Genomic DNA, 17,648 nt, shown 5'->3' with positions numbered 1-17,648 from the left:
TGTATTGAGCAGTAAAGCTCTCAATAATGGACTCTTGTGAACAGGGTGACCCTGGTATGCATCTGTGGTGTTGGCGTGACCTGCCAACCTTATAAAACCATCCATGCCATACTGACGCAATATGGTGCAACACTGGGGCAATGTGGACCGATATGTGAAATCTGGCCTGATCAAAGGCAAGTTCAGAGAATCTCCTGAGCCTGGAAAGGGTTAAAAAAAACACCATCAGGCCGGCAGACAGATTGCAAATGGAATAATTTCTGTCTCCTTTAAAGGCCAAAGCATGTGCATGATGCGGAAATCTGAAATGAGTGACAGACTCCTAAATAGGTTTTTGGTTGGGGGGTGGATACCAGCCCCAAATCCTCATGCCGACTATGAAACATGGTCTCTAGATTATTCTGGTGGGGGACTGCAGTGTCTTCAGGGCTGCAGCACCAGCAAATTCAAACTGGCAACAGGAAACTGTACAGCAGAATGTCAAGGTGTCAGTCAAAGATGCAAAAGCAGTGATGCTTTCTCAACAAGAGAAACTCCACAGTTTTAGAAAGGCCAAGTCTTCCATTTTAAATCCCACTAATCTGATGTGAGCTGCTCACACACACAAAAAAAATAAAAACCCAAAACAAACCCTGATCCCCCAAAATAAACTGGAGTCAGAATGGGTCGTCACCAACAGCATGTCGCTGCGCTGTTTCATTCACAAGGGAGACAACAAAAGCTGTCGACCAGATTCTAGATTTGGCATTTCTGTCTGGAGTCTTGCTATTCTACCTTAGCATGCAGGACAAAGAGCGGTCAGTCAAAAGCAGAGAGAAGCAGACCAAGACTGAAAAACCAGGTGTCTCAATTGCTTGAGACACTGGAAAAGGAGTAATAGCTCAACAACAGTGCACAGCCTGATAGACGAGGGTACTGGAGGAGAAATATCGCACAACCCCTTTTCAACTGCTGACCAGATCAAGAACACACCCCATAAAGGAGGTGGAGCTGTGAACACTCCCATGAAAGGAGGCAGAGCTGTGGCCATAAACACTCCCCAGCCAGGAGGCGGAGTGGTGACCAACAGTCCCATGAAGGCCATAATAAATATGATGCTACCCAAAAATCTCAGGAAAATGAAGAATATTCCAGATAAAGCCTCCAAGAGCTGTGAAACATCAAGTCACAGACAGGTAAATGGGTTAAACATGACATCAGAGGAGGAGAGTGACAGACAGACAGATGTGGTGAGCAGGGGGAAAAAAAAAAAAAACCTGTTCACAAACTAAATGGACCCCCTCTGAACCATGGTCATGGCCTTGTACTGTGCTGGTTTTATTTCGAATTATGTCAGTTTGATGCTCAAAATGCTTGTGATGGTTGAGGTATGGATGTATACGTCATTCAATCAGAGCCGACATTCTGGTCTTTAACTTCAGTCATTTTTGCTTTTTAAAGCCTGATAGGTTGTTTTTTTTTGCACGCAGTCACAACAACATAACATGGCCCAGTTAGGATGAGCCGTGCAGTTTTAAGGTGTTTGCTCTTCTTCTGTGTGGGTTTGTTTAAGTTGGCTCTGACAGGACGGGAGGTCGGCACCAGGGCGTGCCGTTGTGGGCGTGTCCTTTAGTGTACCTCTGTGGGGGTGGGACACTGGGAGAGCGAGAGCGCGTGCGCATCATTTCAGATCGGGAGCGGTGACTGGATGACATGACCTGCTCCGGAACAGACAGGGTAGAGCTCTGGAAATCTCTGCCATTGGGCCGGTAATCTGAGGACACACGGACACACACACACACACACACACACACACACACACACACGCGCGCACACACACGCGCACACACGCACACACACACGCGCGCGCGCGCACACACGCGCACACACACACAAACACCACTTTAAAAAGGAGGCTTTTAGAATGTCATGTTATACCTAATTACAAAATTGCCACTTATTAAAAAAAATTATTCCTGTCCTGAAATATGGTCTCCCTATCAACTAATCACAACCTAAATGTAGCACCTAACTATCACAAGGAGCAAGGACAACACTCATTTTTATGTTCCTAACCATTAATCAAATTCACACTTGAGCAATAGATTGGTTTCACTGCAGGCACCTTTCTTTAAATGGCACTGCATACAGTGCAGTGAGTGAGATCAACAGCGCTGAAACGGTTATAAAAGGCAGCGCTGAAGGCAGGAACTCCTTCAGAAGTACTTTTGCTGGGAAAGGCTGGCAGTAACCCTTACTCTGACAGCATTCTTTAAACTGATCTGTGCTTCTGATGCTCTGCTGGAATATATGAATGTGTGAACACTCTGAAACTACCACAGCAGCAGACATCACACACACACACAAAAAAAAATCAAATTTTAATATTTTTCTACAGCTTGTAATGATTTTCCAGCCAAATACTGCAAGTTAAATATTCCCTAATTAGTCTGTTGTTTTAATATGGGAATAGCCCTTAAGATTTCTGCAGCAGTAAAGAAAGAACATTGGATTGCATTTGTTTTATATGTAACTCAATATATGTACTATATCGTTTCAGAATGACCACACAGTGTAGATTCATCCATCCTAGCACAAACATTTCAGAATTACAATAATACATTTTTCATACATTTATATTTTTTCTCTTTGGGAAAGAGTTGATTAGTTTTAACGACGCTCTCAAGCTTTAGGTCGCTGCGGTGTTCAGCACTGGGCACTCTACCTTTGCTACAACCTTTCCATCATGCTCAGCTAAGATTAAACCCCAGCTGGACCAAAACAAACAGTTGCTTAGGAGAGAAGAGTTAGACACAGCCGTACCTGCTATCACACCGACTCCATCATCGCAGTCATAGTCAGAGTATTCGCCATCACTGATCCGCTGTGATCCTGGACAGGTAGGGGGTAACAGAGATAGAGAGAGAGAAACACAGAAAGATACATGTTGCTTGTTTGTTAGAAAGGAGTGAATAACAAATGACAATGGCTGTAACTAAAATCTGGTGAAGGATGTCCCCTGACGAGATTTGATACCTCTAACCCTGCACTTACAGTTCTTTTGAGGAGTCAATACCAACAATTTATATTGCATTTAATGCCACATCGTCATCAACTAAATCAGGACCATAGCCAAATCTTCCTAACCTCTGTGGGAGAATGTCAGCACATACACTCTAAGGCAAAAAATGCAATGGCAGATTAACATCTAAATGCAAAATATTTCACTTGACAAGTGAATTAGAAATTGCGAAACACTTAGCAGATCCTGTAACTTGTAAAAACGTGTGACCTGTGAAAATGAGCTGCGCATGTTGAGATGCCAAAACGCATGTGCGCACACACCCACCCACCAACCCTAATTATCAGTTACAGGTGGTATCAGTTGGAGACAGGCCGAGAGGAAGTGTTAGCTGTTAGCTGGTAAGTAGGAACCTAAAACACATATCTACTGAAGTGAAATCAGAAGGAAAAAGCAGGTCTGCTGTACGGCTGGCCAATGACTAGGCCCAAAACTACAGACCGCATGCGAAGCAGAGACAGACTGGGTTAGCATTACCACACCCAGCACCGCAAGCCGTAGAAAGTCAGAGGGAACTGCTGAAGAGCACAAGCCTGTTAGAGGAGGTGATGGAGTAAAAGAAGAGGGAGGGAGGAGACAGAAAGAATGAGACCGACAAAGAGAAGAAGAGAGAACAGTGGAGCAGGGACAGTCAACCACATGCCAGCTGAACTCAATCACTTACTCACTAACTCGGTTGTTACCTTGGCTGTAATAATATGGGCCTTGGTCTGGAATTGTATCAGTTTGATGAGAAATTGTTGTATTAAGGAAATAAAACACAGAAACATGAATTAGCAAAGACACTGGAACTCGAAAGAACTCTGAACTACTGTCCACATAAGCAGTCTGGCTGCCACAACAGTAGCTCATCTGAGTGCATGTGGTTGTGCAGTCGTGTGTGAGTGCGAGCATGTGTGGGGTGTAGCTGTACGTACTCTGCAGCCTGCGACCGTGTGCCTCCCCCTGAAGGAGGCGTCTCTGCATGTAGGGGGAGGGGTTAGGTAGGGGCATAGAGGTGTGGTCATGGGTCTGCAGTTTATACCAGTGAGGCACATCATCGAACAAGGCCGTCTCCAGCTCTATGAGAATCTACACACACACACACACACACACACACACACGAGAAGAGTCAACAAGCAACAGTCTATTAAATACACACTACAAAAAAATAAATAAAGTAGCCAGTAACTCAAAAGAATGGATTTTGTAAATCACTGTTGATTAATCAGAGAACATTAAAAAAATCCTCGAGTTTCCAGTTACCCTTTACATTGCAGTCAAGTGTGACTGTGTTGCCAAACTTCTGGACTTTGTAATCTCCAGGAGTTGACTGAAGAACAGAAAAACTGGATCTGAGGTGATCTCGCCATTATAAGCAATTTCACTTAGTTGTACTAGAACAGTTCTTTGTTTTTATCACTTTTATCACCAAGACTTTTTACCCTAATTTATAATTAATTAATTAATAATTAATTAATAATTCATCATTCGTCTCCTTGATCCAATATTTACCCATAGCTAATCATTTTAGTGTATTTCTTATCCTTTGCTTATGCTAACATTTTTACAAAATAAATGGAAAAAAGGAAGAGATAAATAACTGCATAAGATATTGAACTAAACAGTTCCCTTAGTAGTTTTGAGTTGTTTTTTAAATTTCAGTTATTTAAAGGTTCTCCTGTTGTACAGCATTATTAGTAAATTCAAACCTATGTAAATTATATGGAGGAATGTAAATAATTGTACATTTAAATTGCGCATTCTAGCGCCATTTTTTCAGGTGTGAGTACTCAATTCTATGTCCACAGCATCTGCCACAGAGAGAGAGAGAACGAACGAATGAAAAAATGGAGACGAGAAAGAAAAAAGTGAAGTGCATCGAGAGAAAATGCTAATTAGCAGTATTTTAAAGGTGTCTTTCTGCAAAACCTTTTTATCATATGGTAGTTGTGTACTAGAAAAGTCTGTTAAGACCCTCTTACAGGCTGATTTCCAGATGCATCTCAGCAAGCATGATTGACAGAACCCCAGTAAAACTGAGCTGCTGTTCATCCCAGGTACTCCCAACCCTTACCATGACCTCACAGTTTCCTTTGAGAACTCCCTGGTATCACCATCCGAAGCTGCCCGTAGCCTGGGCGTAAGTTTGGACAACCGGTTGTAGTTCTCAACTCATGTTTCTAATCTAACCTCGTCTTGCAGATTCCTCCTTTGTAACATACGAAGGATTCGACCCTTTCTTTCGCAGGAAACTACCCAGGTGCTTGTACAGTCTCTTGTGATCTCAAAGCTAGACTACTGCAACTTGCTACTTGCTGGTCTTCCTCTAAGAGCCATCAAACCTCTACAACTTGTCCAGAATGCAGCAGCACGACAGGTCTTTAATCTTAGGAAGTTCACACATGTTACTCCACTGCTGCACTCCCTTCATTGGCTTCCAGTAGCTGCACGCATCAGATTTAAAACCTTGATGCTCACCTACAAAGCCAAAAATGGACCAGCCCCTTCAAACATGAGTTCAATGGTCAAAGCCCGATCCGTACCTCGAGTACTTCGAACCTCAAGTACGGCTTGGCTTGAAATACTTTGCTTCAGGTCTCATGGAAGACAAGCATTGAGACTATTTTCTGTCCTGGCTCCGAGATAGTGGAACTCCCACTGGCTGTCCGGACAGCAGAGTCCCTTGCAGTCTTCAAACACACACACATTGAAGTCTCATCTATTTGTGGAATATTTAAATGACCACTGACCCTGCTCCTATGTTGACTAACTGAATCTCTAGATTGTTGTTGATTGTGTTTTGTACTTCTAGGTATCAGCCTTAATCCCTGTATTCTACAGTATTTTAGTTCATTGGTATATTGGACTCTAACCTACTGTACTGTACTAGAATATTCTATGAATTAATGGCAAAGCACTTTTGTTAGTCCCTCTGGAGAATAGAGTCTGCTAAATACCATAAATGTAATACAGTGTTCCAAATGTCTGCTTACGGATGGATAAACCTTACGAGCTGCTTACTCTAAAGGTGAGAGTTTAAACTTGATGCTTGAGATTCTCCATGTTGGTGAATTAGCTAATTGACAAAGTTAGCTAGCTAGTTAGAAGCTGTAGTGTTGATTGTAAAGCCTTAGTTAGTTCAGAGCTACTTCTTTAGCTGGACTGTGTATCTTAAAGCTAATGTTTGAGAATGAATGCGCAAGATTGATTAGCAATAAGGATTAGTAGCAAGAGTCAAATTCACTAGCTAGCCATTCTGCCGTGGCTGTGCTACCAGGAAATGTAAACCATGGTAGGACAAACAATATGTTAACTGCACCAAAAGATACTGGAACTATAAATTTTCTTAATCTGTGTGATTTTTAAGTGAGGTGGGGGCTTTGTGGGTTTTTGTTTTTTGGGTTGTTGTTTTGTTTTGTTTTTACCACAATGTCACCTAGACACCCTCAAGTGGCTACATGTCTCTGCATTTCTGATTCTTCTTTGAATTGGCCTTATTAATGTTTCTAATTGAATGCATAGGCCCTGTATAACACTGTGAAAAATGCATGAAGTGTTCACAAAGGACAGATTCTGCCCTTTGAGGTCTGGTGAATTAACCAGCCATTACCATCTAGAGTTAGACTTCAGTGATTCATTTCCTTTCAGAAATGGATAAGTTGAATAACTGTATAATACGTTGTTTCGTTCGATAGTTGATTATACTATATATATATATTATATATATATATAGAGAGAGAGAGAGAGAGAGAGAGAGAGAGAGAGAGAGAGAGAGAGAGAGAGAGAGAGACATATATTACAACCTACGAAGGTGCGTGTTACAAACACTGTGCTAAACATGCGCTTCTCGCTCACCTCGCCGAGGAATTCGCTCTCTTCCTCGCGCACGCAAGCCTGGTCCCACACCGTGATCTCAAGCATGCGCTCCCGGAACTCGCGCATGTGCACAGGCGAATACATAAATGTTTGGTTCCACCTCGGCTCGAGCGACTTCTTCACCGTCTTTGTTCTCCTTTTGCTTTTATCACTGGGGAGGAAAAATGACGAGAACATCTTACAATGCCAGATACAGACAATCTTGTTTTATTCGGAACTGTTGATTAAAATAACTGATATAACTGATTAAAATGACAGAAAATATCTGCAAGAGTTTATATTTAAGGTTATAGTTTCGAGCTAAGTATGGGCAGTGCTACTTTGTTGACCATCGTCTTTTTAAAACGTTTAGGCTTCAGTTCATGGCAGGAAAAGTATTTCTTATGAAAGAAGATAGGGAAGGCCTAAAAAAAAGCATGTCAATGATGGCAATAGGTTGGAGATGAACTGATTTTAAAAAGCAACATTTAATGAATGACTCTTAATAATTAGTGGTCGTGTGGGTTGTGTCGGAGCTGGCTGGATGGAGGCAATACAAGTCTGGTTCATCCTCTGAACTAGACTGAACCATCAGGACACGTGTGAATCTGCATCAACTGGGTGCAGAGCTAAAGTTCATTCACACCTTCTATCAGGAAGGAAGTAGATTTTGACGTAAGGGTTCCTGGGTCGCCCGTCCTCCCGTGGAGGCAGATCTTTGGCTCCCAGGATGGTGACAATGAGCTGGTGTCCCACTTTATCATACCACAGTTTCACCTTGAGGAAGAGAAGAGTTGGGTTAGCTGATCCCAGGCCAGGATTAGTGGCCCCGTAGGGAGGGACAAATCACAAGCTGGCTAATGGACCACATGCTGGCTGGGGATTTCTCAAAAAGCCGATAGGGACACACTAAGCTGACGGCGAATAACAGCAACTTCGACAACTATTTCGTCACTTTTTGGTCACCTGTCCTTGCTTAAGAGTTTGTACATTCTGGCAACCTAAACAGACTACAGCCGACAGATGACTTGAGGATACATGATACCTATGCAAAAGAAAATGAGGAAATAAGAGAAGGGAAACAGTTGCTTCCCAGAGGTGCAGGCATCTTATTGTGTGTTTACAGAGTGACTCTCAACTATCCTTGAGCTTCAATTAATTCAGTAAAATTGTTTACAATAACGTAAGTGGATTGACAAATGCACCAAATGACTACCTGTTCTCTGGATAGTCAGCATAAAAAAAAGGTCTTTCTGGATAGAAAAAATATAACACTAATCTAGCACACCACCTTCAAGCCACAGTCTGAGAAAATCTTTATGCATTTTATGTACATATTATTTTGAGTCAAATTAAGACTGAACAGACAATCAGAAAGCTCACCCTCATGCCCAATGGCAATTCAACATCTAGACCCAATAACCAACTAGACCCAATGGTGCAGAACACACCACACTGAATACAGCTGACAGTTGGTCACCACCACCAACATCTAATGGCTGATAGATGGGTCACTGTCTCCCTAGCACTGCATTACCGATGGTCCATAACTACACACACACAGAGCTGTCTTCACGGGTTGTCACTGGTTGCTTCCTACATTCTAGAACTATAAACTAAAGCAGCATTTCTCTAAACTTTGAACTACTGTAGAATCTAATTCTAGCTATTTTAATGTGGTCTGATGGAATATTTCACAGGGAAACCTTCAGGGTGCTCAGAGAGTATATACTGAGGTTTCTGGTTTGGTCACCCCATCAAATATACCACCACATCTCTGGCCTTTCTCATGGTCAGAGTTCTACATGAAGGAGGTATACAGAAGGCAGGATGATGTGAGTGTGAAGAGGGCAACATTTCAGCCCTCATTTCAGCCCAGGGATAGCGGTATTGTAGGAGCACTCAATCTCACACTAATCGGCTGGCTTGGTTCATCCACATCCCACCGCAACACACAGAACTAGAGACACTTTCAAAGCCATGAGTGTGAAACAATTCTTTCAAAAGGAATGACTCAAAGCAAAAGAAAACTGAACAAAAAAAATGCAAAATGCTTGAACTTGATTTTTTGGAACTTGTGACTGAACAGCTTTGAAAGTCTCAATTCTAGTGAATTGACTAAAATAATTAGATAAGTAATGAGTAAAAAGAATAAGTCAACCTTGCATTTCACACATGCTTCTATGTTGGTTAAACTATATTTTTTACATCTACAGTAAGAAGAATGGACAAAGGATGGGCAAACCCTGGAAGCCTGATACCTAAGAGGAATTGCCAGTAAGACACTCAACATGAGGAAGACCGAGACTTTAGAGTCTGCCCGTCCTTTTGTACAAGCGACTATACAGGTCACTAGAGCCTAGAGAAACACAACCCTACCTCCTACACAGCACACAGTACTCTAAGAATAGTCCAGAACTAATGCATGCAGCAAAATGCAGCCAATACAAACTAGGGCAATCTGGGTTGTCTCAAACGCAAGAACAGTTGAGAGGGAGAAAATTCAGTCCAAACAAATTGTACCATTTCGTTTTCAGTCCAATTTGCTCAGTAAACAATCAACTCGAACTGAAAGTGCCTGTAACGGAATCAAGCAGAACTGTGATTCTACAGGGTGAAATTTAGATAGAAGCTGGAATTTCGCAGCCTAAACGTTTGGAATTATAGTGATAATTTAGAGTAGTACACATATGATTCAGCACTGGAATTGTGTTTATGTTGTGGCACATGTACAAGTCTGGTAGGGAGAACAGTGGCTGCAAAGGCACTGAGGAACAATCATTTCTGCAGGTACAGTTTGTTTATTCATCTGTGGGCTCTGGAGCTGCAGCCAGTTGTTCTGTAATCTCACAAAAAAGTGGGACTGACAACAGTGTAATCTCAGTGCAACATGGAACACGAAATTCATCCGATCTGAGAGAGCGACAGTTCTGCTCAATTTTAATCCATGTTAAAATATTTTACACTCCAAACATTAAAAGTTTGATCCTTCACACCCACACGGACATGCACATGTGATATGTGCATGTGTGTGGGTGTGCACGTGCACGTGTGTTACCCCAACCTTTTCAAGTAGAATGAAAAATCATGTTTCAAGTTGCATGGGAAAAAGAAAAATAGATTTGCCCCAGAATAATTTTCTTATATCAAAACATTTAAAGAGACCTCATTAAATAGGCAACATTAAATTAAATTTGAATATCAAAAAACAGGAGCAGTATATTAAAACAGAAAACAGCACTGACTGTCTCTTAAACAATTTCATTCAGGTCAGTAAATCATGCAGGCACTTTCAGACCCTCAGCAGGATGGGCTTAATTTGTTAAAAATGAGAATGTAAGTATGAAAAAGCTTGTATGGATATGAAATTGCAGTAACACAAGTATCACATAAGGGGGGGGGGGGGCACTAATGGCAACAAAAATAATTTTCCTGCTATGCATTTTCCAATTATGACAGAAAGAGAGGAATGAAAACAAAGGAGAAAGAGAGGGGGGGAGAGAGAGAGAGAGAGAGAGAGAGAAAAAGAGAGAGAGGGGAAAGAGAGAAACAGACAGTCAGACTGGTGCTGTTACCTGGACCCTAGGGAGAAAAGGCGTAGTTCTTCTATTAAGGCATGGACTCTGGATAAGCAAAATTAACAAAGAACAAAAAAGCAATAAAAACTAAACCAAAAACCCACAAAAGCACATAAATCAAAACCACACTGCTGAGAGGAGATTTAGCCTAGCAATTCAAATTCAATTTTAATAATTTCAACATAATTCAAAAGCATACAGACAACTGCTTCTTAAACTTGAACCAAAATGTCATGCACCAAACATTGTATCTTATATCTTTATGGCTAGCATTGTTTTTTTGTTGGTTTTTTGTTATTGTTTATTTGTTTGTTTGTTTGTTTGTTTGTTTTTACAAAAAGTGTGTGTGTGTGTGTGTGTGTGTGAGAAGTGGAAACAATATTTTTTTTTTGTTTAGTCAGCCCCAGTGAAATAATATGCACTTGTACATTGGGCACGTTGGCATACAATCCATTCTAGAAATGAATCTCCCACATTCCAATTAAAAGTAAAAGAATTAATGAAAGCCCATCAAAACAAACACAATGAAGCTCTTGTATGTAAAGTGACCAAAGCTGCCCAGCCCAGCCCAGCCTGCACATGACCAACATCACAGCTCACACACTCCACATGTGTAAGACAGGTACAGCAGAGAGCACGCAGCTCTGGTTTCCTCAAATACAAGGATAATAGCAAGAAGCACTTGAGCTTCATATCATGTGTGGGTTTTATGGCATAATTTTGACATTGTCAAAGTAATTTGAGAGGAATTTCTACAAGAGCACATTTTCTTATAAAGGGGATGTACCATCTCTGAGCATATATATCTATGAAATATAGACCAGGTACTTTAGTGTTTAGTCAAATTTGTCACTGAATAACAAACAAGACATTAATATCCACACAGTCAGGCATGTGGGCATAGTGAGGAAACATTCACAAGATAGTTAATGTACAAAATTTTACCTAAGATGCATGTCCAAAACCCCACTGAGTGAGACTGATGATAAAATTCTATGGCATGCTTACAGATTTTTAACTTGTTTAGGCTGGCGTTTACATGACTTAAGAATTTCATTCTAACAAGTTTTGCCATTAAGCTTTACTGAAATAACAAAAATTCAATCTACACTCAGCAGTTTTAAGACCACAATAGAGGGTATGCACATGACTCAACTCTCAATAATAGTGACCGCGGTTGCTCCCACTGAGTGGCAGATGCGGTGGTGGTGTGCGAATTCCATGGAGACATTAAAAAACTAAAATCAATCTAAAAAACTAAAATCTGTTGTCCATGAATAAAACTAATAAAATAAAATAATAAAACTAAAATCTGTTGTCCATGAATTTGGAGTCATTTTCCAGATGACTACAAGAATTTGGCTATCCTTCATTTTATTTACCCAATTTTATGGCAACATCAGAGGAGAAACGGTTTTACCAGCAAAAATATATAGCCAACGTTACTGACAGTGAAGGCTACAGACAAAGTAGGCCTAGCTAGCTTACAGTTTTATACTAAGAGCTGTAATAAAGAACAAGCATTGGTACAGACCTGTCCATACAATCAGCATGTCCACTGGTGTTCTCACGTAAATTTCAACATCAAATTCTGCCGTGTAATATGACCAAGCGTAAAGGCTTTTTGAGGCTTTGCTTAGCGCGTGTCAAATCGAAAATCGAAATCAGGCATCTAGCTAACATTACATAAACGTCAGGAAACCTGATTCCTGGCCACACTTCAATGTCCACTAGTTCTTTGGTAATTCGTATAGATTCCTGTTAAGTCCAACTGCCTTAATTAAAGCACATAATCGCTTGTTTCATTCCTGGTTTTATTTTTTCCTCTAGTTAATAAGCATAGTCATGTGCAGAATGTTTTGTCACTCGGTCCAAGTGAGGGGGCATACTCAGACGGAAAAGTAACCTCAATGCATACCCTCTATTGGATACTTAGCAACATTGACATCAGAAATCCACTTCTATAATGCCACAATAAATGTCTTAGCTAAAATACAAAAACTAAAGTTTTTTCTATGTAGTTCTATTTTGTTTAGATTCATGTTGTAGTGAACATTATAGTTTTAATTTAGGCTAACTGATGTTTTAGAAACAAGCTGTATCTCTGGACTCTGAGTATGTCTACTAGTCAGGCTGTCTACAGAAGTCCTGGAGTTCATCCTTCCCCAGATCAGCAGGTCAATGCTGATGGCAGTTCAAGCCAAACTGTGTTTATTTACAGTTACTTGAGATTCGGTTTATGTCTACCTTAACTTGAGACAGCCACCTGCTACTGAAAATCACACTCTTCATCCTCCTATTAAACAGAGGCACATGGAATGCTAGTAATATGAGCTAAAGCAGAAGCAGACCTGAGGACATCATGCATGCAGACAATTTGTGGCAACCTGCAGAAAAACCCAAAGAGCATGCTGGGAACTCACTGAGAGCTGGCCAGAGAGGTACTGTGGAGCGTCCCGGAGCACACCCGGACTCATGGGAGAGGTCACTGAGATGGAGGGCCCCATTTTCTGAGGTTCAAAGGAACCTGAATCTGGTTTAAAATAGTAGCATCATGTTAACTTTGGACTGCACATAGACCTTTTAAAAATGCACACTAACAAAACTATAAGTGTGACATACATAAATCATGCAGATAAATGGAGTAGTAAAAGCAATTCAAGGTTAAAAAATAAATATTTCTAAATAGTTTCAGACAATTTATGAAACATTTCCTACTTTCTGCTTCAAATACAGAAAACATACTTCATATTTATGAAAATGATGAAAATAGTATTCTTATTACAAACATAAGAGTCCAACATTAATAGATAAATTTTTTTAATAGTACTCAAATTTACATACATACTTAATGTTTTTTAATAGTAATATAATCTACTAGATTCTACCAAAACATAATGGTGCTCACTTGTTTCCAACTGTGCCTGTGTGCTCTCAGGAGCTCTGGAGAGATCCCTGCAACACACGGGTAATAAAGTGATGGGTGATGATATGCAGAAGAAAGAAGGTCATCCATGAAACCTCATAGCACTGTGTGTGTACATTACAGTGAACCCATGCAGACTACATACTAGGCATCAATGGCATTTATGTTGTCTCACTATTTAATTTTATGTCAGATTTATTAGTGTGAGCAGACTTGAGCAGATTAATTGAATTTACAATATTTAATGCTTAATAGCACACATTTCTTGAGCCTGTATGGCCCGTTTCTTGCTGTCTAAGCCACCAGTACTTTATAGTTGTTGTACCACATCTAACCATTAATCATATATTTATCATTATGCACAATATGGCAATGAAAATAAAACTGAATACTTCTGTAACCTCGCAAAACAAACAGTAAAAAAAATGTAGTGGGTGGAGAGAAGTTTGAAAGCTAGTTAAATTTGCATGCGAGTGTCAACACAGAGCATCCTAAAGCCCTGTTTTTCAGACACATCACATTTACTGTCCCTGGAGCAGTGGCTGGCGCGCCAATGACACGCCCCTAGCCAGCTCACACAGCAAGAATGACATGCCTCCGGCCAGCTCACAATGAGGACACGCCCCCCACTAACTCACCCAAAGGGCCGGGAGACCAGCAGCTCCACCTGGGGTTCTAGCTTTGACTCCAGAATAATATTGTAAACTTCCTTGAACGTGGCTCCCTCCAGCACCCTCCCATTCCACTCCAGCACCTGGTCACCTAGTCACAGAGAGAGAGAAAATCACACACACACACATACATACATACATACATACATACATACATACACACATACACACATACACACATACACACATACACACATACAGACACACAGACACACAGACACAGACACATACACATACACACACACACACACACACACATACACACACACACACACACACACATACACACACACACAGACACACACACACACACCACACACACACACACCACACACACACACACATACACACACATACACACACACACACACACATACACACACACATACACACAGACAAAGACACACACACATACAGACACACATACAGACACACACACATACATACACACACACATACATACACACACACATACATACACACACACACACACACACACCTTAACACTCTCAGATTACACACAGGAACACTGACTAAACTTTCTCAGGAATGAGGAAATGGCACCAAAAAGTATAGAAATAATCACTGCATTTTTGGCATGCTTTTTATGTCACATATGAGGAAAATAAACATGTTCTGCTATAGGAAAGGTAGTAAACAGAACACACAGATGTTCGCTCTCGTGGACACATACCTGGTCGGAGATGGCCAACAATATCTGCTAAACTTCCTCTCTTCACCTTGGTGATGAAAGCACAAAGTCGACCAGATTCCGTCATCCTCCCTCCAACCACCTGTGGTGGGGACATGCCATCATCACCAGTTATGCACAGAAGAGCCTGTGTCAGCTTCGATTATGGGAGCAGTTTATTTGCATTGCTATTCAGCAACTGATGTGAATTACTGCAATATAGACTGCTGCCAACTCTGAAGATTCACCCATGACACAGTTTAGAGTATACCATGCTCTATTCATACAGTGTAAAATATATTTTAAATATTTAACAGTCAGGATTTAGATTAGACCATCAGAGCAGTACTTTAAGTGGCTAAAGTTTGTTCACTTGAAAAGCTTTTGATACTGACACTTCCTGCAGTTGGATACACTATTATCCTCGGGTTTTAAAACATTCTGTTTACAAATGCTCTCAAAGTAATCTTATTCTGGTGTCTTCATTAGTCACGTTTTCCTCATATTCTTGGGTGTATGGGAAACGAAGTTTAAAGTAGACCAAAAAATAATAATTCTCTCAATAATGTCATGAAACAAACCAATTCACATCAGGATTACTTGCATAGTAAATATTGAAAATTATGTTTTCATTATGTTATTGTAAACATCTCTATACTGTAAATTAATATATAAAAGATAAACCAGCCTGGTGCATTAAAGCTGCAGTAGTAGTGTTATAGAAACTGTGGCTCCTTGTTGCCCCCTGTGGGTGAGGTGTGATGGGAGTTCTACCTTCAGGCCCAGCAGAGCGCCAGTGTCTCTGGGAACTGTGCCGTCCTTTAGCCGCTTGTTCAGCAAAATCCGTCCCATCAGAAATTTTGCATCTTTCGACGGCTGCCATGTAACAGAGTGCTGAGGGGATAAAATACAGAACACTTTTTGGTCTACATCCCTGAAAAAAAGAATCACCTAGCAACTGATGCACACAGACACATGCATGCACGTACACACAGACTTGGTGAGATGAGATGAGATGTCCTTCTACTTGGGGATGGTTTGCTCTGAGAGCACAAACTGTGCCAGCGGTTGTCTGAGTGGTAGATCTGATCCATCATTGTGTTTACACAGCCTAATGCAAGCATCTCTTTTTAAAAATCATGCTGACATGATCTCAAAATGCAAGCACATGAGGTAAGCCAAATCAGTGTACAAAATCTATAATGCTTAATGTTGGGGTTTGATAGCTGAACTGGGGTTGGCAAACTTAATGGGCATTTTCCTTGGAATGGAGCTCTAGTCAGGTCAACACCAGAGTACAATTGTGTTCACAAAGGGCTGCATGAGGTTGGAGGTGTTCATTACAGTGGCCCAGCACAGCACACCCAAGTGGACGAATACAAGATGAGCAGAAGGCCCACAAGGAGGAGAAATTTGGAAAAGAAGAAACAACTTCTTACTGCAGGACCAGTTTCCATGCACACTCCTCATGTTTGTGACCGAGGCAAATGGACAAAGTAGTAGTAAAGACATCTATGTGAATGACTGGGCAGCTCGGATTTGAATTCGGACTTGATAGTCTAATCTGCATAACACACAGGAAAAGCACCAAAGCAGGTACTCTCTGCTCTTCCCACGGCACTCCAGAACATGACAGTGGTCGGTGCTGCTCTGAGGTCAAAGGGTGGGTGGAAGTAAAAGTGGTGGTACCTTCTGGTGGTACCTTCTGGCTCTGGCTAAACTCCTCATTTAGCGTAGTGCTATTGCACGTGCCTCACATACGAACTGCCCAAATAATACCCTGGCCATTTGTTTTTTCTTTTTCCCCATTTCAATGATGCCTACAGGTTCAGGACACAGGAAATGTTTAACAAAAAAAGGTAGTAGTAGAGACAAGAAAACAACATAAAAAGGCGAATGGAATGACAGAAGATACCTAGGGTTGGACAACTCACCATGGACATAGGGGAAGCTTCACTAGGCCAAGACGCATGGTGCCCGTCCCACCAGTGACCATCCATGTCTCCTGTGGACAGAGCACAGATGAGCATGACAGCAGACGAGAGGTAAGATCCAGGCCTCACACAGAAACACCAGGTCTGTCCACACACACACACACACACACACACACACACACGTTTGTGCATTTGATAAGCACCATATCAATCTAACCAACCACAACAAGGTAATTTAAAAGGGGGCAGACAACGCCAACAGTAGCAGTGAGATCAACAGATGGTCTCTGAAAAATACTTTGTGACCGTGTATTTTGTACAAAAGCATTATATAGATCAATGTTAGCAGAAATAATCTACATTAATAAGCTACAAATAAAAGATGCAAAATTCTAAAAACAATGGCTTCACAAAGTTAGTTCATTGCAGCACAAGACAGGTCAGTGATGTACGTATTATGAACAGTGTCTTATATTTACATCAAATGGAGTACTCTTTTAAACTGATAACAGCACTGGAAGAAGATGCAGACATCAGACTAGGCAATTAAGGTTTAAATGTAGCTTGAATGGGTTTAATTGGGGGGCCTGTGGTTTGGACTGGCTCTATAAATCAAGTGACAGTTTGGGTGCATGTATGGCTGTAAAATCAACTTCATGGGGCATGGACTTGACTAATCAGGCATCGAGTGAAACCGGCATACATAAGCTCACTTAAGGAGTTCACTTGCTACAGAGGCCTTTGATTTCTAAATTTCACATTTATGTTCCAACAGCGAAAACTATGCAAAAAAGATGAAGTGGGATATGTATCAGAAATACTGACAATCTTCTCCAACTCAAAACACATTTCAAATGTGTTGTTAAACCATTAGCAATGTCCATCTGCAACCACCACACTAAGATTACATGCCAACGCGCACACTTTGCCTTTATTAGCCGTGAACGCAA

The 17,648-nt window shown here is 41.0% G+C and overlaps 1 protein-coding gene across 1 annotated transcript in view; it reads right to left on the bottom strand.

Annotated features, from left to right (window-relative positions):
* The window catches only part of rims2b (regulating synaptic membrane exocytosis 2b), a 91,446-nt gene that overhangs the window by 31,962 nt on the left and 41,836 nt on the right, over positions 1-17,648 (bottom strand). Inside the window, exons 8-20 of the mRNA XM_035529286.1 lie at positions 16,699-16,769; positions 15,539-15,658; positions 14,768-14,867; positions 14,041-14,164; positions 13,385-13,431; positions 12,900-13,009; positions 10,474-10,521; positions 7,545-7,675; positions 6,899-7,070; positions 3,979-4,132; positions 3,745-3,771; positions 2,803-2,871; positions 1,618-1,753 (exon numbers count right to left, since the gene is read on the bottom strand). Coding sequence (XP_035385179.1) covers positions 1,618-1,753; positions 2,803-2,871; positions 3,745-3,771; positions 3,979-4,132; positions 6,899-7,070; positions 7,545-7,675; positions 10,474-10,521; positions 12,900-13,009; positions 13,385-13,431; positions 14,041-14,164; positions 14,768-14,867; positions 15,539-15,658; positions 16,699-16,769 — 1,309 coding nt within the window. The remainder of the gene's footprint in view (positions 1-1,617; positions 1,754-2,802; positions 2,872-3,744; positions 3,772-3,978; positions 4,133-6,898; positions 7,071-7,544; positions 7,676-10,473; positions 10,522-12,899; positions 13,010-13,384; positions 13,432-14,040; positions 14,165-14,767; positions 14,868-15,538; positions 15,659-16,698; positions 16,770-17,648) is intronic.

This window comes from Electrophorus electricus, chromosome 8 (genome assembly GCF_013358815.1).
Source record: "Electrophorus electricus isolate fEleEle1 chromosome 8, fEleEle1.pri, whole genome shotgun sequence".
NCBI lineage: Eukaryota > Metazoa > Chordata > Actinopteri > Gymnotiformes > Gymnotidae > Electrophorus > Electrophorus electricus.
This window is presented reverse-complemented; position numbering and strand designations above follow the sequence as displayed.